A 26,916-nucleotide genomic window follows, 5' to 3' on the forward strand; every position below is an offset into this window, starting at 1 on the left:
GGATAACAGAAGAAATCAGTGAAGGAAGTAAGTTCAAAAAATGTTCAGTGAAACTCAGGAATACAGAAATACAGCTCACTTAGGAACGAAATAAGTAGGAAGTGCAGAGAAGCTAAGACGAAACATCTGTATGAGAAACGTGAAGAAAATGAAAAAGAAATGATTGTCGAAAGGACTGAATCAGTATTGTGGAAAAGTTAAAAGAACCTAAGGTGAAATTAAAAGCAAGGGTGGTAACATTAAGATTGAAATGGGAATTCCGCTGTTAAATGCATAGGGGAGAGAGAGAGAGAGAGAGAGAGAGAGAGAGAGACAGAGAGAGAAAGAGAGAGAGAGAGAAATATGCTCAACTATATTAGACTGCGTGACAAAGTGAAAAGCCTGGAGTAAAGCTTACAAAGAACTTGGCAGTATGAGTCCACTTATTGTTAAGACAATGAACCATCTCTGCCATGATTGGGTTCTGAAGGTCTCTAACAGCCACTGTATCCTCTCCCTACGAAACCTGGCTCACATCTGCTCCAAATGGTCTTTGACATCTTGGATACTGGCACTGAGCCTGAGATGATATCCCTTCGGTTACCACACGTGTTCTATTGGGGACAGATTTTGGGACCTTACTGCCCACGGGAATACTTCAACTTCGTACAGACAGTTCACAGAGACACGTTTCATGTGGTTAAGACCATAGTCCTGTTGAAAAATGGTACCACGATACTGTCACATGAGAGATAACACGTGACGTCGTAGCATGTCCGTGACATATCTTTACAAATGTTTTTTATTCCTGTCTTTGATCACAATATCAATTCTTTTGACGATGACCTGTTTCAGTCCGTAATGACCATCCTCAGATCTTTTTTACACCATGTCATAAAGTGATAAGGCCATAATGGCATCGTCAAAATATATAAATACAGTCAGCACAGCATCGTACATAGATCTAAAATAAGGTGTAGAATTGGCCACACAGTCATTATTGCAACTGGCTACTCGAGTAGCTTGTTACGTGTGTATGTGTGTAGACTGATATTTAACCAGGTCTTCTGGGTGCTTCACATTTTTGTCAAGCACTGTATAAGCTCTCGTCAATTTTCTGTAATAGTACAACTTTTACAACTTGTTTTTGTTTGATTATGTAATGAGGAGGGAAAAAAGCTGTTTCACTTATGTCCATGAGGCTGTGGTTAAGTCGAACTCTCCGAGTCTGACGGCCCCTGTGGCCGAGCGGTTCTAGGCGCTTTAGTTCGGTACCGCGCTGCTGCTACGGTCGCAGGTTCGAATCCTGCCTCGGGCATGGATGTGTGTGATGTCCTTAGGTTAGCTAGGTTTAAGTAGTTCTAAGTCTAGGGGACCGATGACCTCAGATATTAAGTCCCATACTGCTTAGAGCCATCTGAGCCATCTCCGCACTTTTTTCCTCCTTTGCCGGCAGGTCATCAGCACAGCAGGAAATGCTCTGTATAGCCTGGAGAATAACAAATCACAGATTTAAGCTATGAATAGCCCTGTTAGGTGTGCAGTTGTCACGCTCTGCTACAGAGTCCAAGGATGTGGGTTCGTGTTCCGAACCGACTCAAACACGGATCTACTCCAAACGTTCCTCGCACCTTATTTTGCGCCAAAGTCTGAAAACCACACTCTCTCTAATATTTTTTCCGTAACTGAGCAGCAAGTTCTCTCAGATTCTACTATTAAAGTTATCATACTGACTTTAGCGTTACCGGAACAGTCAAGTTTGTTTATTTGGGAAAATGTGCCATGCCATGCATATCCCAAACACAGCAAAACTCTCTTCTTATGCAACCTTGGCGTTCTTGTTCTGTGAACATATGATTAATTTAAGGAATTCTGGGTACGTGCTGAGCACTAATGTGACAAATGTGTCTTGTGTAGGTATCAGCATCCTGTACAAGAAGGCTGAGAAGATGGAACGCAGTCTTTTCTCATTCATGGACCCTTTCATCGTTGACGTATGGATCTTCGTGGCAACAGCCTTCCTCGGCGTCTCCCTCATTTTCTACATAGTGGCAAGGTGCGTGCGCCTAGTAAGATAGATCCAGTTAATTTTTTACGTGGATGGAATTAGTTTGATTGGCAACGGGCTACAAATAAATCATCACCTTCCTTAATTCAGATCAGTAACATACAGCTTGTTCCAGAAATGTTGCGATGAAATTCGAGGGGTTGCAGATGATGTCTTGAGGAAGAAATAGAGGGCAGGAACCCACATCCGAAAATGTCATCCAACGGCGCTATAGAACGCCGGAGTTATACGCGCTGGCGTCTGCCACGCGGTCACGGTTTCGGCAGTAAACGTGACTTCGTACGCTAACGGACCGTAGGCGGAACGTCTCGCAATGTTGTTTGTTATTCTGTGATCGCGACCGATTGCCACTGGAAATCGCCAATGGAGTAGATGGAGCTAGCGGCTGCGTAGACAGGCCTCGTCTGCTATGTATGCGATGCTCTATCGCCTCGTGGCTGCCGGTCTCCATCCGCAATTCATTTTTCTCCTGGAACCCTCTAAAATTTTCGATGTTTTCGGTGTACAGGAGAAAAATAAACTTCTGACAGAAACCCTTGTCCGAAATCGCCATCCACCCAGGCAACAGAGCATCGATGTCATGGGCCACAAGACCTGCCTACGCAACAGCGGATAGGTGGCGTTTCTTCCATAAGCCCTTCAACCTAACTTGATACGGTGAGAATTTTCTAGTTTTAAGTTTCCTTGGATATCAGTTAACTAACACAGACAAACACATTCGTTAACACTTTTAGATAGTTATTCTTCAATAGTTTTTGTCCTATAGTTGCCCACGTAGCGTCTTTGATTATTAATCAAAACGTCATGGTCCAGGTTTCGAACCCCGCCACCGCTGAGATTTTGAATAAAAATCATCAGCAGTGGCGGTCGAAAACTTGCGGGATAATAAGTAGCCTCATTCTGCCAACGACCTTGGCAAAGTGAGTGAAGGAGCGGGTAGAGATTAAGAGCAGTCTCTTGCCCTTGAAGTGGGAAACTGCCCCTAAAGGCGGAAGAAAAGGCAAGGACCAACGGCATGAGGACGCAAAAGGCAATGGAAACCACTGCATTAAAAACACATAACTTGTATCCACAGGATATACGACCTGTTATTGAAAAAGTGTCATGATAAGCTCTCCATTGGCAAAAGATTCTGGAATGGTCCCCTATCTGGATCTCTGGAAGGGGTTTGCCGAGGGGGAGGTAACCATGAGAAAAATACTGAAGAACCAACGAAAGAGTAACGTTCTATGAGTCGGAGGGTGGAATGTCAGAAGTTTGAAAGTGGTAAGGAAACTAGAAAATCTGAATAGATAAATTTGTATGCTCAAACCAGATACAATGTAACTTAGTGAAGTGGGAAGAAGACAAGGATTTATGGTCAGCAGCGGGAAATGGTGTAACGGGAGTGGAGTTATGAATAGGAAGGTAGATCAGAGAGTGAGTTACTGTGAACAGTTCAATGATAGGATTGTTCTCGTCAGAATATACAGTAGTCCAACACCGACAACAATAGTTCAGATATACATGCCGAAGTAGCAAGCCGAAGATGAAGAGATAGAGAAAGTATACGAGGATATTGAACGGATAATTCATTACGTAGAGGGAGACGAAAACCTAACACTCATGGGGTATTGAAATGCGGTTGTAAGGGGACGGATAGAAGAGAAGTTTCCAGGAGAATGTGGTCTTAGTACTAGGAATGAAAGAGGAGAATAACTCATTTCCGCAACAAATTTCAGCCAGTAACAGCGAATACTGTATTCAAGAGTGAGAAGAGGAGGAGGTAAACATGCGAAAGGCCAGGAGATACGGGAAGATTTCAGTTAGGCAGAGATTTCAAAATCAGATATTGGATAGTAAGGTATACCTAGGAGCAGATTTAAGCTCACACCACAACTTAGTGGTGATGAAGAGCAGAGGGACGTTTAGGAGATTAGTCAGGAAAAATCAATGCGCCAAGTAGGGGGATACGGAAGTACTAAGGAATGACGACTTACGCTTGAAGAACTCTGAGGCTATAGATACTGCCATAATGAATAGCTTTGTAGACAGGTCAGTTGAAGAGGAGTGGTCATCTATAAAAAGGGTAATCACGGACGTTGGAAAGAAAACCGTACGTACAAGAAAGGTAACTGCGAAGAAACCGAGGGTAACAGAAGAAGTACTTCAGTTGATCGACGAAAGACGGTAGTTCAAAAATGTTCAGTAAAATTCAGGATACAGAAATACAAATCACTTAGGAATTAAATAAGTATGCAGTGCAGGGAACCTAAGGCAAAATGGCTCTATGAGAAATGTGAAAGGAAATGAAAAAGAAATGATTGTCAGAAGAACTGACTCAACATAAGGAGAAGTTATAAGAATCTCTGGTGAAATTAAAAGTAAAGCCGGTAACATTAAGAATGTAATGGTAATACCACTGTTAAATGCAGAGGAGAGAGCAGATAGGTGGAGGGAGTACACTGAAGGCGTCTGTGAGGGGGATGACTTGTCGAATGACGTGACAGGAGAATCGACAGTGTCGATATAGAAGATATAGGGAATCCAGTTTTAGAATCAGAATTTAAAAGAGCTTTGGAAGACCTACGATCGAATACAGTAGAAGGGATGGACAACACTGCATCAAAATTTCTAAAATCATTGAGGGAAATGATAACATAACCATTATTTACGTTGGTGTGTAGAATATATGAGTCTGGCGATATACCATCTCACTTTCGAAAAAAATATCGTTCACAGAATTCCGAAGACTGCAAGAGCCGACAAGTGTGAGAATTATCGCACAATCAGCTTAGCTGCTCATGCATCTAAGTTGCTGGCCAGAGTAATATACAGAAGAATGGAAAAGGAGATTGAGGGTATGTTAGATGACGATCAGTTTGGCTTTAGGAAAGGTAAAGTACCAGAGGGGTAATTCTGACGTTGCAGTTGATAATGGAAGAAAGACTGAAGAAAAATCAAGACACCTTTATAGGATTTGTCGACCTGAACAAAGCGTTCGACGATGGAAATTGTACAAAAAGTTCGAAATTCTGAGAACAATAGGGATAAGCTATAGGGGAAATAGGTAATACACAACATTTACGAGAACGAAGAGGGAACGACAAGACTGGAAGACCGAGAACGAATTGCTTGGATAAAAAATGGGGTAAGGCGGGGGTGTATTCTTACAGCCCTATTGTTCAACCTACACATCGTAGAAGCAATAGGGAAGTGAAAGAAAAGTTCAAGAGTGGGATCAAGAATCATGATGAATGGATATTAACGATAAGATTCGCTGACAATATTTCTGTCCACAGTTTAAAGTGAAGAACTACTGGACATACTGAATGGAATGAACAGTCTAATGAGTACAGAACATGTATTGAGAGTAAATCGTAGAAAGACGAAAATAATTAGAAGTAGCAGAAATGAGAACAGCAAGTAACTTAACATCAGGACTGATGGTCATAAAGTAGATGAAGTTAAGGAATTCTACTTCCCAAACAGCGAAATAACCCTTGACGGTCGGAGGAGCCGTGGTAGTCAGAAGACGGATGACTAAAAAATAGAAAAACAAAATGTTAACCACTTCTTTCGCATGGTATTTGCATTGTTGCCTGGAGTGTTTCATAGTCTACAAATCTCAAGTTATTAAGTTTTTTCTCATTTATTCTAATTCACACTTTTTCAATTAATTTTCCGAATAGACACATGAAGGACTGTTATAAATAGTTTCGGGGATATAAAGTCACCCTACTTTACTGTTCTTTTAACGGAAAATTCCTATGCTAAAAGAATCTATCGTGGTATCAAAGTTGTAACGTAATATGTTTTCGTACTTTGTTCCACATATTGTACGGTCAGTGCCTGCATAACTGCAGTGTGACTGATAGAATTAAAAGCCTATTGGACGACTATAAAATCTATAGGTAGTAACCTTTCATATTCATTTACTCGACTAATTGCCATATGTAGGACGTGTATATGGTCGATTTATACATGTTGATAGTTTTTTTTTCACTGATCTTACTCCCCGTCTCACTTGTTGGATGTTTACGTCTACTTTAGCTCTTAGCAATCCATGGTCGCTATCAGTATTAAATTGGTTTACAACTGAAACGTCTTTGATTATTTTGTTTTGGTTTGCGACTGTAAAATCTACTTCATTTAGACTTTCATGATGTGGACTTCTTCATGTCCGTTTTCTGTTGGATTCTTCTTAAAAAAAAGTGTTTGGCAACCTGAACAAGTGTTCCTCCTCTTTCATTCCTTTCATCGATTTCATTGCAATTTCATAAACATCTTTTTTTTTTTTAAATACCAACATTGGCATTTAAATCTCCAGTTATCCAGCTTAAAGTGACAGTCCCGTCTTTCATCGTGTACCTATTTTACTTCGTCATTAAATGCTTCTAATTCATCGTCACAATGGCTTGAAGGAAGAGTGTATAGTTGTACTACTTGTAATTTGTATCTCTTTCATATTTTTATAACAATCCGTGCTACCCTATTTCACAAGCCTTTTCCTGTATCTTATCAATTACGCTCTTATTTACTATGCAACCCACATCATTTATTCTTCTGTCTGGTTCTCCGGAGTGGCACAAAATGTTTTCTGACCGTAATGTTAAACTGTTAGACACTGCTTCCCGGTATGGCGTACTTTATTCAGATCAACAACTGACAGTTTTTTTCCTTCAACTCGTCCTCAGTTTGACTTGGTCTATGCTCACCTGCAAGTGATCGGCAGTTATATGCACAGACATGCAGATGTCTGGCAGTATCAACATTAGGTCCAATAATAGAGGGACTAATCCGGAATTTTTTGGTTAGCATTACTCATCATATAAGACTTATTGGTTTAAAGTAAATTCGCCACGTTTGCTTCAGAACAGATTGGCGATCTAATTTTCCAGGCCGCCCCTAACATGGGGTACAGAGCCTTCAGCACGTCACTCCACTGGAATACAGATGCTACAGATGTTTCTGGTTTTGATACGCCCCAGGTATTGTATTTCCTTGGCGCCACCTGCATCTGGGATCCTTTCCCCAATACATTGCCTGGAGAGGTGCCCGACACAGCATGGGAAAAAAAAGAAATATACGAGGGTTGGAACTTAAATAGTGGCAAATATTTATTCACAACCGATACAAAAGAGTTACATGTTTGCACCTGTTACTGTCCTTCAAAGTAGTCACCACCGTTGTGTAGAAACCGTTGCCAGCGATGTGGAAGGCGTAGCATACCATTAGCAGAGCCTGTTCTATTGATGGTGCGAATGGAGCGGTCTACTGCCCATCGAAGATCTGGAACATTTCTGTAGCGAATGCCACGAAGTGGTTCCTTCATCTTCGGAATCAAATCAGTCACAATGACATAAGTCCGTGGAGTATGGTGGATGGTACAGTACTTCCCAGTCGACCGAACAGAAAAGCCACAGCTTGCGCTGTATGCGCCCGCTCATTGTCATGCAAAATAATGGGTGGGTTGCGCAGAAAGTGTCGCCGATTCTTTCGCAAAGCTGGTCGCAGGTGATGTTCCAAAAACGAACAGAGTAGTTAGATTTTGTAGGTTCTGGACCACTAGACCAATCTTATAAAATATAAAAAATTACTTGTTAACACTCACAATTTTTTATTTTCCTAATAATAATATATTATAATAATAACTATAATAAAAAAATCATTTATATTGCATACATTTCCCATAGGTGAATGTAATGTAAATAAATAAATTACGTAATCATCTATTATTTTTTAAAAAAGCATTTTTATAACATTTTCTTAGCACCAAAAAGCCCTATTTTCGACTTTTGTGAAAAACATGTTTTTTAAAAATTATATTAAAGAATAAGTATATATAATTATTTACTTTCCGCTTTAGCAGCCATAAGATTATTATGAACTGTTGTTTGTAAATGTTTTTTGAAGGAAGATTTACTTACAGTTCTACCACATTTACAAGTAACTTTAATTTTATTACGTTCCTTACAACATTCTTTACATACATATTTATATCCACCTGTTCGATATTTATCTTTATAAAATTTGTCAATACTTTTTTTAATCATACATTCACTACACTGTCTTAATTGTGGCTTGTACACAGCCTAAAGTCTGCTTTAGCTAACGCTTAGTGTTGTCCATTTAAAGAATATAAATTTTTTTCACTATCTGTATACTGCAAAACATCCTCACAATGTCCTACACACATTTTCAGTGTTTCGGACTCCTCTGACCCTATGTACACAGCGTTACACGAAGACTAAGTTCTCAATTAACAGAACCGCTTCTTTTATCCGGGCTGTTATTAAGTACATACGCGAGTGTGTTGGATATGTTAGCCAAATGGCTAGCACTCTTCCACAAATACATTATAAGACCTTTGATATGCGCACTCTCATTGGTCAACGAATGTGTGAAGTTTGGCTGAAGTAAAGGAGCATGAAGAATGTATATATAGTTGGAGTTCTACTAACAAAGTATCTTCTAAAAATCAACTTTTTCTTCAATTTATTTGAGGCTCAAATTCATTATTTTCTTAACATTATTCCATTTTCAAATTGGAGAACAAGTGTGAACAATTGATGAATGCGATTTTGAACATCAAAATTAAAAACAAATATAGAGAAAATTATATCTAAAGTAAAGTATGTTCCCACATTAAAGTAAATGGAACTTACTTCAGCGTCATCTGTTGACAGAAGTTAGAATCCAGTTAGTTCAGACTAATGCTCATAGATGTCGCTCTAGGTACAGTTTGATACAAACAAAATGAAGTACAGTTTCATACATGCAAAATCTATCTACCATGACTCAGCATTTTTGGACTTTTGATTTTCTGTTTAATCTCAAGACTATGAAAATTCGTTTTTACTGTAACTTTTCTATTTTTAAAGATATTGGAATTCTGATTGCATTTTTGGATAGGCCCTTTTCCGCTAAAAGTTTGCTACTCGCAATACATGGAAGTAAGTCTGGATGTATAACTCATAGGGGCAAGGGGCAAAATACTTTTTGTTAGTTTCTCGGTCAAATATTAACCAATTTTAAAAATTCAAAGTGCTAACATAATCTACATAAAAAGAGCTACCTAGCAAAAATATAATAAAATAATTCGGAAATCATTTAATAAGTAACATATTAAAATTTTCAGTTTTTATTTTTTCTATCTTTCATCAAATGTTTCAGAAATGTATATAAGCTAGAAGTTAACACTTTTATGAATTTTTTAAGTTTCTCATTCATTTGTATAGAAGCAAATGTTAATAATTAAAAATTTTCAGTAAGTTATCTATGTTGTGCATCATATGTAAGATTCTTTTACCATACATAATTACATAAGCAAGTGTATCATTTGAATTTTATCATTAAAAGTTGCACAACGTTTCATAGTAGTTTTCTGTGTACCTACAACATTCTTTCTATGTGTCATATTGATTACATAAATTGGATAATTATTTATAAAACTAAATGGACTAATATCAATATCTGATTTTAGTAAAATAATTCTTTTAAAATCAAGAAATGCATCATATGATTTAAGAAAATTATTGGGCGGATTAATATTCCACATTTCTTGAGGAAAAACATCATTTCTACAATTTTTAAATAAATATTCTGTAGTTTAACATGATCAAATAATGACGAATCAACTAATTGATTATTTTTACGATTTGTTTGAAATGTAACAAATACGAAGTATGGCATATCAAATTCTGTAGAGTTATAGTAATTTGTAATATCTAGTTCAAAACTGTTTTAACCAGATAAACTAGCAACTTCTTGTGTTTGAATTTTATAAAAAGAAATTGGAATTTTCGGATTTTTATGAATAATTTCACATTGTTCAAGTTCTTAATTTCGTTTGTATTTAACAACTGGTACAAGAATTTCCATAGATTCTATAAATATTTTTCCTTCCTTTGGAAGGGTACCTTTTATTTCAATTTCAGCATCATTTTTAGCAGACCAACGAAAAATTACATCTCCAGAAGATGAACAGCGTGTAAAAATTACAGTTAAATTTCTTCCCACATAATTTCATTATAATCTTTAAAAAAATCCACCAAGTAATGATAATGGATTAAGTACTTCATTTCTATTACTATTTATTTTTCCCAGATTACTTATATATGTCCTTCTAAACCTATTTTGTCAATAACAGATGAAGTTAGATGAAGTAAAACAGATGAAGAAATAAAAGGATGTTCAATTGTAGATAAAATATTATTTCCTTTCTTTATCGTTATAAAATCAAGCAGTTTTGCTATATAATTAATTAATTTTTTGTTTGATTTTCCATCATAAGTTGGATAATATGTGCCATCATTTCCAATAATATTAAATTCAAATATAATTGTGCATGATTTGGATGAAGTCAACCATCACCAATATTTATTTCAATTTCTGTATTTTTGTTAGGAACATTTAAATTATTTTTAGTTTTCCCATTCACAGGGAATGAATAGAATTGATAACTTTCAATTTTATTCATGATGCAGTCTAAGATTGTTTTAGCAGTTCCTTATTTATTAAGGAAAAATTCTATTAGAGTTAGCAAAGCAGACTTTAGTCTGTGACTAAGATATTTCTAAAACAACTGTTGCAGTTGCACCATCAAAGTCAATTAAATTATCATTTTCATCAGTTATATTAACTTCTAAATCTTGAATTGTATTAAAAATAGGAACATTTACAGGATATTTTGGTTCATAAATTTTGGTCTACCAAATTCTGCATTATGTTTAAATGAAGCAATAATATTTGTTTCTTTATGAAAATGATCATTATGTTTTACATACATTCCATCAGCAAGATTAACATTTATATTAATTAATATTAATTTATTAATTTATTAATATTAATATTAATTTTAGAAACATCTTTAGCAACAGTTTTTTCATTAGGTAAAATAATTTGATTACTAAAACCAAGTAAACTTCCAATACTATCTGCTACATCTACACAATTTTGTTTAAAATTTCATCTGTTTTAATATGTATTTAGCTTTTTCGAATGAATAAATTTTTTTAAATTTTTAAAACTATATTGATCTATAGAAATTTCTATCGTTTCTCCACCACAATAAAGTTTATTATTTTTTGTTGCAATATTTGGTGTTAAGAAAGTTGAATAAAAACCAACTAGTGAAACATTAGTATAACTATCACATATTGGAACTGTTAATGTTTTCTAAGTATTGAAGATTTATCACTAAGTTGAAATAATCTGCTCATTTACTACTGAAAAAGTTATTAAATAAATGAATAAAACAGATTGGGAACCTAAAGTAAGAATCCCAGAAAATAGGTTAAAAAACAAACATGGTAAACTTTTACCAAATTCTACTAGATGTGCGATAATTGGACCAAGTGAGTGTGGAAAAACAATATTAATGATTGATAATTATATTTTAGCTCCAGGAAGATTAAATTGGAATGAAATTAAGCATTTATGTGCTTATTCAAAAAGCTTAGATCAGCCAAAGTATCAAGAATTTATAAAACAATGTAAAAAAATTGAAGATAAAATTATGAAAATATTGTTAGTTTAATTGAAAATAACGGTGAAATTATTCCTTTAGATGAATGTGAAGATAATTCAATTGTGGTATTCGATGATTTCATTTTAGAAAATCAAAATATTGTGAGAGAATATTTTACTAGCGGCAGACACAAAGGTTTAGATTGCTTTTATTTAGCTCAAACTTATTCGAAAATTCCTAAACAGTTAGTTAGAGACAATCAAAATTTTTTAAATATCTGTTGACAAGATGGTACTAATTTAAATCATATTTATCGTGAATTTGTAGGTGGAGATTTAAAGTTTGATAATTTTAAAGAAATGTGTAGTAAATGTTGGAATGATGAGTTTGGATTTTTCACAATAGATATGTCTAGAAAACCAAATGAAGGTAAGTTTAGAAATAAAATACAATATTTCTTAACAACATAAACATTAAACATAAACATAAACTTTAACATAAACATAAACATAAACGTGAACATAAACATAAATGTTAAATATAACTGCTGTTTTTTCTCCCTTAATAAATGTTTACAAAGTATGATGAAAAAGTTGTTAAACAAGCTAAACAAAATAAAAAGAAAGCCAAAGAATTAAAAGAACAATTCAAACTTTGGAAAAAACAACCAAGAATAGAATATGAAAAATATAAAAAGGAAGATCAACCTGTTATTGATGCAACTGAACAAGTTAAACAGGAAATCGAAGGATTAGGAGATAATGTTCTCAGAGCAATTGAAGAAATAGAGAAGTTGAAAAACAAATGATTCCATATCATCATATAGAAGATTTTGCAGATTTATTGCCAATTAAACCATTAAAAGATTGGTCTGATGATATTCCTGGAAAATATGATTATACATTAAGTGAATCAGAAATACAAGATGTATTAAATAAATACCAAGAAGAAAAATAATGAAGTAGTCATCAAAATGAAAATAAGATATATGAAACTAAAAAGATAAATGTAAGTGAAAGAATGTTAAAGTACATTAATCATAGTGAAGATAAAATTTTTGGTTTAAGGGGAGCCAGAGGTGGACCAATCCAAAAAATTACGATTTTTTTTTGCTACCGAAAATTAATTGGAACATTCCTCTTTAATGTAAAATTTGAATTATTGTTCTACTCGCCCTAGAAGTGGAGTTATTACCATTTTCCCCCATGCCTGCAGAGGAAATGGGCGGCCGCTGAAAGCATCTAACACTCTCTCGTGACTTCCTGGCGAACTGCTTCGGATTTTGTCGGCCTGTTACGCATACAGCGCCTTATGTTACGCGTACAGCGAGTGTGCAAGGGTTGGCTACATTGTTTTCTGTGACAAATGAAGCGCTAAGAGCGCGGAACATCGTCTCTTTGCTGTTTACCGTTTCGAATTAATTCAGTGTTGCGTCTGTTGTTGGTAGTATTATACTTCTTGTGTAAAGCATTGTTCTGGTTGTGATGCGACGTTTTAGTAACCGTGTATATAAGAAGAGGAAGAACATAGGGAAAAGAAAATTAACACTAATACCAAGTTACGATACTACAATTACTGAAACAGTGCGTTCTTCTGCTAAGCAACACATGGCCGGCCATAGCCCTGTGACATCTTCCAGCAAATACTATCTTGGGGATTGTGACTCCAAAGGTTTCAGTACTACAGGGGAACTGAAACCATATGGAAATGAACTTGTAGTTGAAAAGTTGGAATGCATTGGGCATGTGAAAAGCGTATGGGTGCACGGCTTCGAAGGCACAAACAAACTTTGGGTTCAAGTAACCTCAGTGATGGAAAGACAATAGGAGGGAGAGGCAGGCTTACTGATGAGGTGATTGAACGTCTACAGAGCTACTATGGGTATGCTATAAGGCAAAATACTAGTAATGTTAGTGACATGCGAAAAGCAGTGTGGGCATTGTTCCTTCATACTGCCTCTTCCAATAATACCCTCAACACAGCCTGTGCCCAAAAGATTCCTGGTGCAAATATAATGCAGAATCCTAATGAGAGCGTAAACAATTTGATTTGGAAAGTGATTCCCAAAAGGGTGTTTGTAAGCATAAAAACACTGCACTTTGGCAATTATGATGCAATAGCAACCTACAACCAAGGAAACAGTGTGAAGTGTGAAGTTCTGAAGGCATTAGGTTTTACAGCTGGGGTGAACACTGTACAATCACTAAGAAATATTGGCAGAGAAAGGATAAGAGGAGCAGAAAGAAGAGAAAGGCATATGAAGTATGATGGAACAACAGGCCAGAAAAAAAGACAGAAGAGGAAGCTTTTGGAGGATGAAAAAGAAGACCCTGATAATCCATCCTATAGTGCAGGAATGTATTGAGAAACTTTGACAGCCATTTCCTGTAAATTAGAATTTTTCGAATATAAGGAACATTTTCTCAAAATCCACCCAAGCTAGAAAGATGAAATTTTTATACAGCACTCCTAGTGGTCAAACTTACATTGTAACACAACCATTTGGCAATATGTTCAGTAGTTTCATTTCAGTTTAATTATAAAGCAATTATTTGTAAAAAAATTTGGGTCATTAATAAAAAAATAATTGGAAGGAAACTACAAAAGATACTCCAAAATCCCTCTGTCATAACTGCAATACTAAACCACTCTATATGTAAAAAAATTCAAATTTTTCTATTTCGTAGCTTATTCATAAATGTTCCTCAAACTTAGTGATTTTAACATGGGCAGCATAGGCACCTCCAGCTCCCCTTAAAACTTGTTGGCATGTTTAAATATATTGGTAATTTATCTGTAGAATACAGTGGAGATAAATTAAAAATTGGTGGAAAAACATATGAAGGTACAGATGGATTAATGAGACTTTTAACTGAAAAACAAATTACTATAGATTATATGAATGCAAAATTCGATGGTCTAGATTTATCAAATTATGCAGATATAGTATATAATTCAGGTGCATTGTATTCTGATAATAATCCAAATAAAATAAGATCAAGTAAAGGTAATAAATATAAATATTTGATAAAATCAATTGTTGATGATTATTTTACAAACTTAAGAAGACAGACTATATATGATTCAGAACCAAGTTCTCCTGAAAAAATAGGTGAAGGTTTAATTAAAAAATATACAGATAAATCAATTGTATATGTTTGGATGAATGACATTAGACAATTAATTGATAGGTTAGCAGTTATTCATGGTGAAGAACTAGCTGGAAACAAGAATTATCGTAATGAAAAAGTTAGTATTGCACAAATGTTACAAATAAATTTAGTGACTTTATAATTGATAATTCCATATTTAATTAGATTTTTGAATAATCTTCAAAATACATTTGGGAAAAGTGATAAATATGGAAAAGGATTAATAAATTGGGTTTTAAATAATGTTCCAATGCCTGAGATGCATCTACGATGGATATAATTATTGTGGACCATTTACTAAACATGAAGAAAAACTACCATGTGGAGATCCAGGAATAAATCCATTAGATGAGGCTTGTAAACAACGTGATATAGCATGCAGAGATCATAAAGATTTACAAACTAGGCATGAAGCAGATAAACAACTTCAGTTAGCTGCAAAAGAAAGAATGCATGCAAGTGATGCTAGTTTTAAAAAGAAAATTGCTCCAACAGCATTTAGAGGCATTATGTATGGTAAACAGAAACTAGGTATGGGAATTGATGTTGATGAAAATGGTTCAGGTTTATGAGATGTTTGTTATTATTTTTCTCTAATAAAATTTCCTGCATCTAAATTAATGTACTACATGGTACAATTTACAAGATTACAAACAGCATTGACAATAAAATATACATTGGAAGCACAACAACAAAATTATGTTTAAGACTGACAGGACATCGATGTGTTGCAAGAAATGGAAATCCAAAACCTATTTCAGTTCATATGAGAAATTTAGGTATTGAAAATTTTCGAATTGAATATGTAAAATCAGTTGTAGTTACATCAAGAAAAGAACTCAGAATAGAAGAGCAGAATGAAATAGGAAAATATTATAAGTCGATTATATTAAAAGTACTTTTAGCATACGCTTACAATCGTGAAGAGACAAGAGATAAAGAGAAAAATTCCATAGTTAGAAGAGATTATCATAAACATAAGCAAGATCCAGAATGGGTGAAAATGAGAAAAATAGAAATAAACTTAGAATGCAAATAAAACGAAGTAAAGAAAAGCTGCTGAATGTAGCTTTTATGGAGTAATGTAGAATAGTAATATAAAAACCTTTATTTAATTTTTAACTATAGAAATGAGTAACTTTACAATTAATTATACTTTGCTAGCTAGTGGTAAGACTAAACCAAAATCAATTAAATTAAAGTTAAGTAATGAACAGTTAAATGCAATTGAACCATATTTAACAGTGGTTCAAAAAAGGAAAAAAGAAAAGAAAGTTGGTGGAAATTTACTTATTATATTAGGTATTCCTGTTGTTAATAAAATTATTTGATATTTAACAAAAAGGATAGATGGTAAAGGACTAACACAGCATGAAGGCGGATTTTTACCATTATTATTAGCTGCATTACCATTTTTAGCAACAATTGCTTGTTTAGCTGGTGGATCTTCCACAATTACAAATGGAGTAATAAACGAAAAGAAAGCTGATAAAGAATTAGAAGAACAAGAAAGACATAACTCTGGAAATGGAAAAGAAAACAGGAACTAGAATAAAGAAAACAAAAAAAATTCGAAAAGTAATTAATAAATATCCTAATGCATTAAATAATTTTGATGTAGAGGAACTTACTAAACAATTGAAAATTAAAAACTTTCATGGTGTATATATGATTGATGAATAACCAAATAAGCCATTTAACATTGAATGTGATATAGTAAATTTAGATACATCTGATAATTCTGGTACATACTGGATTGGTTATTATAAAAATAAAGATAAAAAAGTTGTTTCTGATTTATTTGGTGGTAAAATTCCAAAACAATTACTTAACTATTTAGGAAAAAGCGAATTATATTACAATACAGAAAGAATACAAAATTTAGATGAAGTAATATGTGTTCATTTATGTTTATTCATTTTAAAATTACTATGTGATAATTATAATTTTAATGATATTTTAGGTTTAATAAATGGACATTTTTTGAAATAAGATTCATCTAATTAAACAAAAAGAACAAGTATTTAAGACAACTACATTTAATTTAGAAAATATAGAAAATATCGAAAATACTCTTAAACAACTACAATCATCAATAGATCCAAAGATAGCTAATGCAATTAAACAATTTCGTAAAGAATTTAACGTTATTTTTAAAGTAACTAAAGGATATATTGGTTTTAAAGGCAGAAGACTTGCTAATGTAAATGATAAAATCGATACAAAAGTTGTAGTTGACAAACAATACTTGGAAAAGGTTATGTTACAAAAACTGAATACACAAATATTTTAACACAATTTAATTATAATTTTACCAAAATAGAAATAGGAAAAGGTTTTTAGATTAATTCACAAAAACAGATTTAACTCTATACTTAGAACAGTTACGCAATCTTAAACAAAAAGTATATGATAAACAAATTATTGAATTTACAATTATGATGGGTGGTGAAGAAAAAATGTATTATTTTGAATATGATTTCAAACTTAAAGGAATTATTATTGTTGGTAAAAATGTAAAGAGAGATTTAAACTTCGATGATTTTGATATAACAGTCAGTGTAGCTGATAATCTATATAAAATAAATAATAATATTCAATCAATAATTGTACATAAATCAAATTTTATAAATGTAATATTGAAAGATTATGTTCCTGTAGAGTAAATATAAATAACTGTATTTGGTGAAATAATTTAAAATTTAAAATTTAACAAATTTTTATCCATATAAATGGAAAATCATACATCACATAATTATCATATTTATTGTTTAAAGTGTAACAGGTTTACTGACACACATAATCCACATAGAGTAACAACTAAAAATGAAAGATAAAGAATTGAAGGTTTTTGTACAGCTTGTAAATCTAAAAAGAGTAAATTTGTTAAAAATATTTTGTGGATGAACAGAGTTCTAAGACTGCAGAAGCAATAGATGGTGAAGGTTTAAATAATAATAATGTTCGTGAAAATATAATTAATGAATTGCATAAACCAATGAGAACAAATTTTAAAAAAATAAATTTTGTTTCTTTTAGTATAGATGATTTATGGCAAGTTGATTTAGTTGAAATGGATTCAGGTAATTTAAAAGGTATTTCTAAAATAAATAAAGGAAATTAATATTTATTGACTCTTATTTATGTCTTTTCGAAATTTGCTTGGGCTGTTCCTATAAAACAGCTAAAAATATAGTTCATGTGTTAAAATTTTTTTATAGATAGACGACCAAATAATTTACAGACAGGTAATGGTAAAAAATTCTATAACACAGAATTTAAGGAATTAATGGAGAAATATAACATTAATTATTATTCTACGTTTTCAGAATTAAAAGCATCTCTTTTTGAACGTTTTACCTGAACATTTAAAGAAAAGATGTGGAAGAAATTTTCTTTACTAGGAAATTATAAATGGATAAATTTAGTTAAAGATCTAATTGATGAATATAATGACACAATACATTCTACAATAAAAATGATGCCAATAGAAGTAAATAAAAAAATTGAAAATAACTAACATTGTCTCCACTGAAGGTGATGATAAATTTGAAAAAGGTGATAAAGTAGGAATTAGCAAACTTAAAAGTCTTTTTGAAAAAGGATATACAGCTAACTGGTCAACAGAAATATTTGAAATTGAAGAGGTTGTTTATTCTAATACAGTCACATCTAAATTAAAAGATATAAAGGGAAATTTTTATGAACAAGAACTGCAGAAAACGAAATATCCAGATGTATACTTAGTTGAAAAAGTTTTAAGTAAGAAAGGAGGTAAAGTTTATGTTAAAGTTTAGGTTTTGATAATTCACACAATAGTTGGGTAAATAAAGATTAAGTAATTTTATAGTAGTTCAGTTGGATTAGTGACTGCTAAAGCAGTCTTTGACTGTGACAAGACTAATTATATCATGAATCAATTGTTCTTGAGTATAGTTATTCAAAATATTGAAATAATTTATATGACAGTCAATCCTTAAATTTTCTTTCATTCTTTGATACAGATTTATTGAATTAGGATTATACTTCGATCTTAACTTTTCTTCACAATGTGGATATCTATCTTCGATTTTATATAGTTTTTTCTGTAAATGTTTTTGTTGTGTTCTAATGACATAATAATCATATTCACAATCATCATCAAATAATTTTAAAAGAATGAATGTTGGTCTTAAGTTTCATTAATTGTTTTAAGAACTACATGTGGTAATAAATTATTTATTTCTTCATTTCTTTTACCTATTCTTCCCGAAGCAATATTAACTGTTTCTCTTGAATTTTCGCTCTTTTTATCCAATTTATGTATTTCATATAAAGATTCTATTTAATATTTATATGCATCAATCAACTCTTTTCTAATCTTATATGCACCATGTTTTCTAATTGATGGGAAAACTTCTTCATAAATCCAATCTTGAAAATCTTCTGCAAAAGTCGTTTTCGAATTCATAACTAGAGAATAGACCAGATTCATTGATAATTTTTGTTGAAATTTGTATATATTTTGGTAGCACTGAAATAGTGCTACCTAAATTCGGGTATTTTTTTCAGTATTTTTGTTTAGCATTCTCTTTAACAGCATTTCTAGGTCTAACGTATCCTAACAGATCAGCAACTTGATTTGCATTAAACCACGGATTATTTTCTTAATCAATAATCATAAAACCTTGCTTATTGTTGTAAGTAAGCTTATTGTTGATGATATCCACAATTGACTCCATTTAAGAGAAATATTTTTTATTAGTTTTGCAAAAAATAAACATTATGTGAAATTTGTAGTTTGCACTTAAATTAAATTATAAAATTAAACTTTTATATAAATCTATTAAAAATTATTTCTTAAAAATGGAGAACCAAAACGAAATGCAATCTAAAGATAAAAGATACTTATGAAGTAATTGAGGTATGTGAAAAATATATTGATTTTCCTATTTGTTTAAGTGATGAAAATAATAATCAATTTGTTAAAACAAGCTGCAAGCATATTTTTCTTAAGAATGTATTCATGAATGGTTAAAGGAAAAAGAAAATTGTCCACTTTGTAGAAGTATTATTAAAACTAAAGAACCAACATTAAAAGATATATTAGCTGCACTTGATTCTTTAACAATAACTACAAGCTCTTTTGATCGTTTATTTGATAGAAATCGACAATTTAGAAATCGGGATATGAATCTGATGATGATTGTGACAATGATTATTGGTGATGATTAGTTTTAAAATCATTTATATGAATAATTTAAAATATAAAAAAATTACTTTTTTACAGTTCTAATACAGTTTTTTCTGTACAAATGGATCAAGTTCAAGTTCAACAAGATTATTCCCCAAAAACTAAATTTTGTAAATATTGTAATACAGAGAAATCATTTGATAATTTCACTTCACAAAAGTATACAACAGATGGTTATAGAACTATATGTAGACCATGTTTAAATAAATATCATGAAGAAAATTATAATAAAAATCGAATTCCTTGTGTATGTGGAAAAAGTGTTGCTAAATATTATTTCAAAGAACATTTAAGACGAAATACAAAAATGGAAAATGAAGGAAAATCTAAATCTGCAATGAATAATGAAGAAGTTATAAGTGAAGAAAAACACAAATGTAAAATTTGTCAAAAAATTAAAGACTTAAGATAAACATAATAATAAATGTAAGAAATGTACTTTAGAATATATTAAAAATAAGAAAACTTTAACTTTAAATAATAATCCTTTATGATTATTTATCCATCCATCTATTAAATAATTATCATTTTATTTAAAAAATTATTTTTTCAAATCTAATAAATAGAAGAGCATTATGGGAAGTAACATTGCTGCTCAACTACAACAGCTTGTTAACCAACTACAACAATTTCCTGTTGTAAGACTTTGTGAATTTTGTAGAATAAATAATTTATGAGGATATTCAAGTTTATGTAAAGCTGATTCAATTAGATTTATTATTCTGAAACAAGTGAAAATCATAAAAATTATTTAGCTGAAGTAAGTAAAAAAATATAAAAATATCGTTAGTATTTATATATCTGCACACAGTTCTAAGACTGTGACAGCTGTCACTGAAGAAGTAAGTGATAATCAAGCAAATATTTTTAAAATAATAAAGCTGAACCTAGTGATAATCTTTGGTAAAAGTTACTATTTTATGATATTTATGATGTTTTTCTATTTAAAGAAGATAAACCATTCAGAGGAATATTTCCATTTGCTACAAATATATTGGTAATACCAAAAGATAGAAAAACAATTAACGATCACTTAGTTGAAAAGGCATTTGGAAACAGATTACAAACTATAAATTTAAAAAATAAGATGGATACACTTGACGCTAATCTTTAAATGTGGTAAAAACAAAAATTCTTAAGATTGTTTAAGACTATTTGAAAGTACATCATGGTGTAAAGATAAATTTTAATTTATCTACATCTACATCTACATCTATACTCCGCGAGCCACCTTACGGTGTGTGGCAGAGGGTACTTATTGTACCACTATCTGATCCCCCCTTCCCTGTTCCATTCACGAATTGTGCGTGGGAAGAACGACTGCTTGTAAGTCTCCGTATTTGCTCTAATTTCTCGGATCTTTTTGTTGTGATCATTACGCGAGATATATGTGGGCGGTAGTAATATGTTGCCCATCTCTTCCCGGAATGTGCTCTCTCGTAATTTCGATAATAAACCTCTCCGTATTGCGTAACGCCTTTCTTGAAGTGTCCGCCACTGGAGCTTGTTCAGCATCTCTGTAACGCTCTCGCGCTGACTAAATGTCCCCATGACGAATTGCGCTGCTTTTCGCTGGATCATGTCTATCTCTTCTATTAATCCAACCTGGTAAGGGTCCCATACTGATGAGCAATACTCAAGAATCGGACGAACAAGCGTTTTGTAAGCTACTTCTTTCGTCGATGAGTCACATTTTCTTAGAATTCTTCCTATGAATCTCAACCTGGCGCCTGCTTTTCCCACTATTTGTTTTATGTGATCATTCCACTTCAGATTGCTCCGGATAGTAACTCCTAAGTATTTTACGGTCGTTACCGCTTCCAATGATTTACCACCTATGGCATAATCGTACTGGAATGGATTTCTGCCCCTATGTATGCGCATTATATTACATTTATTTACGTTTAGGGAAAGCTGCCAGCTGTCGCACCATTCATTAATCCTCTGCAGGTCTTCCTGGAGTACGTACGAGTCTTCTGATGTTACTACTTTCTTGTAGACAACCGTGTCATCTGCAAATAGCCTCACGGAGCTACCGATGTTGTCAACTAAGTCATTTATGTATATTGTAAACAATAAAGGTCCTATCACGCTTCCTTGCGGTACTCCCGAAATTACCTCTACATCTGCAGATTTTGAACCGTTAAGAATGACATGTTGTGTTCTTTCTTCTAGGAAATCCTGAATCCAATCACAAACCTGGTCCGATATTCCGTAAGCTCGTATTTTTTTCACTAAACGTAAGTGCGGAACCGTATCAAATGCCTTCCTGAAGTCCAGGAATACGGCATCAATCTGCTCGCCAGTGTCTACGGCACTGTGAATTTCTTGGACAAATAGGGCGAGCTGAGTTTCACATGATCTCTGTTTGCGGAATCCATGTTGGTTATGATGAAGGAGATTTGTATTATCTAAGAACGTCATAATACGAGAACATAAAACATGTTCCATTATTCTACAACAGATTGACGTAAGCGAAATAGGCCTATAATTATTCGCATCTGATTTATGACCCTTCTTGAAAATGGGAACGACCTGCGCTTTCTTCCAGTCGCTAGGTACTTTACGTTCTTCCAGAGATCTACGATAAATTGCTGATAGAAAGGGGGCAAGTTCTTTAGCATAATCACTGTAGAATCTTACGGGTATCTCGTCTGGTCCGGATGCTTTTCCGCTACTAAGTGATAGCAGTTGTTTTTCAATTCCGATATCGTTTATTTCAATATTTTCCATTTTGGCGTCCGTGCGACGGCTGAAGTCTGGGACCATGTTACGATTTTCCGCAGTGAAACAGTTTCGGAACACTGAATTCAGTATTTCTGCCTTTCTTCGGTCGTCCTCTGTTTCGGTGCCATCGTGGTCAACGAGTGACTGAATAGGGGATTTAGATCCGCTTACCGATTTTACATATGACCAAAACTTTTTAGGGTTCTTGTTTAGATTGTTTGCCAATGTTTTATGTTCGAATTCGTTGAATGCTTCTCTCATTGCTCTCTTTACGCTCTTTTTCGCTTCGTTCAGCTTTTCCTTATCAGCTATGATTCGACTACTCTTAAACCTATGATGAAGCTTTCTTTGTTTCCGTAGTACCTTTCGTACATGATTGTTATACCACGGTGGATCTTTCCCCTCGCTTTGGACCTTAGTCGGTACGAACTTATCTAAGGCGTACTGGACGATGTTTCTGAATTTTTTCCATTTTTGTTCCACATCCTCTTCCTCAGAAATGAACGTTTGATGGTGGTCACTCAGATATTCTGCGATTTGTGCCCTATCACTCTTGTTAAGCAAATATATTTTCCTTCCTTTCTTGGCATTTCCTATTACACTTGTAGTCATTGATGCAACCACTGACTTATGATCACTGATACCCTCTTCTACATTCACGGAGTCGAAAAGTTCCGGTCTATTTGTTGCTATGAGGTCTAAAACGTTAGCTTCACGAGTTGGTTCTCTAACTATCTGCTCGAAGTAATTCTCGGACAAGGCAGTCAGGATAATGTCACAAGAGTCTCTGTCCCTGGCACCAGTTCTGATTGTGTGACTATCCCATTCTATACCTGGTAGATTGAAGTCTCCCCCTATTACAATAGTATGATCACGAAACTTCTTGACGACGTTCTGCAGGTTCTCTCTGAGGCGCTCAACTACTACGGTTGCTGATGCAGGTGGTCTATAGAAGCATCCGACTATCATATCTGACCCACCTTTGATACTTAACTTAACCCAGATTATTTCACATTCGCATTCGCTAATAACTTCACTGGATATTATTGAATTCTTTACTGCTATAAATACTCCTCCACCATTGGCGTTTATCCTATCCTTGCGGTATATATTCCATTCTGTGTCCAGGATCTCGTTACTGTTCACTTCCGGTTTATACCCACTTTCCGTTCCTAATACTATATGCACACTATTTCCTTCAATAAGCGATACTAATTCAGGAACCTTGCCCTGGATACTCCTGCAGTTTACCAATATTACGTTAACTTTTCCTGTTTTTGGTCTCTGAGGACGGACGTTCTTTATCAACGATGCTGATGTTCTCTCTGGTAAGCCGTCAGGTATTTTATCGTTTTTAATAGTAAAGAAAAATTAGATGAACAGACAAAAAATTTATATTGTGAATATAAACCACAAACTACTGAAACAAATGGAAAAGTTCTAGAATTTGGACAACATACACCAAACTATACTATTTTAACAGAAAAAGAGTTTAATAAAAAATTCAAATATGGTAAAAGAAATATTTTAGATAATATATCTAATTTTCAAACACAGGGATCTGGATGGTCATTAAATAGAATAACTGGCTTACAATTAGCAGTTAACAACTATGTTCCACTAAGAGGATCATCTTGTATTTAGTTACCAGATAAAATTAAAAATAAGAAAGCATAGATTAATGTAAAAAATAATGTTTAAAAGTGTTTTCTGTGGGCTATAAAATCAGATTTGTTTCCTGCTAATAATCATTCTGATAGAATAACAACATATAAAAATGTCAGTCTTGATCTTGTTAAAAACTTGAAAATATTGAATTTCCTGTACTAGTTGATCATATTCCAGGAATAGAAAAGTAATATATCTATTAATGTTTATTAACTTTATGATGAAGATGAAAGATGTGAATCTACTTTATTTTAAGAAAGATAATAATTCACATTATAGATGTGTAAAAATTTATCTAGACTTGTATCAAGTCAAATGACTAAACATGAAACAGTAAAATTTATTTGTGATTTAAGTATACTACATTTTAATAGTAAAGAAAAATTAGATGAACAGACAAAAAATTTTTTAACTAATAAACCATTAACAGTTCAAATGGCAAGTGAAGGAGAATCTGTAAATTTTAAAAATTATCAATTTACACAAAAGGTTCTACTTGTTATTTATGCTGATTTTGAAAGTTTACTTTTAAAGATGGAGAATTGTGAACCAAATCCAGAAACACCATATACAATGAAATATCAAAAATATGAACCAAGTGGATTTTGTTAATATATTAAATATATATATGGAAATTATAAAGATCCTGTTGTTTATAGAGGACTGAATTGTTATAAAACATTTATAGATGTTGAAGCAATTGGAAGAATTTATTCTGAAATTGAAGAAATGAAACCAGTTACACTTGGTGAATATAAATTGTTTCATAAATCAACAATTTGTACACTATGTAAATGTCCTGATACATAAAAGAATGAAAAAGTCCATCATCACGATCATTTAACTGGAAAATATACTGCTCCAGAATGTTATAATAGAAATTTAAAAATAAACAACCTGATTTTGTACCTATTTATTTACATAATTTACCTGGTTATGATTCTCATCTTTTTGTACAAGAACTTGGTTATGATGATAAAGAAATAGAACTAATACCAAATAACCAAATAACAAAACTAATAAATATATTAGTTTTGGTAAACATACAAAAAAGGTAAAAATGAGATTTGTTGATACATTTAGATTCATGGCTTCTTCACTTGATACACTTTCATCAAATTTAAAGAAAATTCAATTAAAAATATTAAAATGTATGCGTCTCCCGAATTGTTTAACTTAGTAATTAGAAAAGGTGTTTATCCATATGGTTACATGGATTCTTGGATAAAATTTGAAGAAACACAATTACCAACAAAAGATAAATTTTGTAGTGAGTTAAACGATTATGACATAAGTGATGAAGATTATGAACATGCAAAATTAGTTTGGGAAAAAATTCAATATTATAAATTTTAGTGAATATCATGATTTATATCTTGAATCTAATGTATTATTGTTATGTGTCGTTTTTGAAAATTTTAGAAAAACATGAATAAATACATATTATTTAGATAGATCTCCATATTTTATAGCACCAGGTATAACTTGGGATGCAATGTTAAAAATTACTAATGAAAAACTTGAATTATATGCTTCTAATGGTTAAAAAGGAATAAGAGGTGGAATTTCACAATGTTGTAAAAGATATGTAAAAGGAAATAATAAATATTTAAAAGATTATAATAATAAAGAAATATCAAATTATATAAAGTGTCCAGATGCAAATAATTTATATGGTTATGCTATGAACCAATAATTCCCATATGGCGGATTTAAATAGGATGTACCAAATAATTTTAATTCTACAAAAATAAGTGAAATGTCAAACAATAGTCAAGATGGTTATATATTTGAAGTAGAGCTAGAATATCTAAAAGAATTACATGTTTTACATAAAGATATACCATTAGCTCCTGAATCAAAACTTGTTCCAGGTACAAATGAAAGGAAATTAATAAATACTTTAGATAAAAAACATAACTATGTAGTACATTATAGAACTCTTAAGCAATATTTATCTTTAGAAATGAAACTTCCAAAAATAAAGAACGTTTTAAAATTTAAACAATCTAATTGGTTAAAGAAGTATATGGATCTAAACACACAGGTAAGAATAAAAGCCAAAAATGATTTTGAAAAAGATTTCTATAAATTAATGAATAATTTTGTATTTGGTAAAACAATGGAAAATATAAGAAATAGACAAGATATTTAAAATTAGTTTCAGATAGGAAAGTTTGTGACAAACTTGTAGCTATCCCAAACATTAAACATAGAACTATATTTACTGAAAATCTAGCTGCTATTCATATGAATAAAACTAAAATGATATTTAATAAACCTATTTATATTGGATTAAGTATACTTGATTTATCTAAAGAATTGATGTACGATTTTCACTATAGAGTTATGAAAACTAAATATGGTGAAAATATTGAATTATGTTATCACAATAAAGACAGTTATATTTACAATATTAAAACCAAAGATAATATATTTAATATTCCACAAGTAAACAAGAAAGTTGTTGGTAAAATGAAATATGAATGTAATGGAAAAATAATAAAAGAATTTTGTGGTTTAAGAGCAAAGATGTATGCTTATAAATTTGGTGACAAAATAGAAAAGAAATCTAAAGGAATTAAGAAATGTGTCATTAATAACAAAATAAGTTTTGAAGATTATAAAGATTGTTTAT

General features: G+C 32.4%; 1 protein-coding gene across 1 annotated transcript in view; it reads left to right on the top strand.

The window, feature by feature from the left end:
- LOC126235248 (glutamate receptor ionotropic, kainate 2-like) overlaps positions 1-26,916 on the top strand; it is a 309,725-nt gene that overhangs the window by 229,551 nt on the left and 53,258 nt on the right. Inside the window, exon 12 of the mRNA XM_049943979.1 lies at positions 1,897-2,035. Within this exon, the coding sequence (XP_049799936.1) occupies positions 1,897-2,035 (139 nt within the window). The remainder of the gene's footprint in view (positions 1-1,896; positions 2,036-26,916) is intronic.

The sequence above is a fragment of the Schistocerca nitens genome, chromosome 2 (assembly GCF_023898315.1).
Source record: "Schistocerca nitens isolate TAMUIC-IGC-003100 chromosome 2, iqSchNite1.1, whole genome shotgun sequence".
In the NCBI taxonomy this organism is placed as follows: Eukaryota; Metazoa; Arthropoda; class Insecta; order Orthoptera; family Acrididae; genus Schistocerca; species Schistocerca nitens.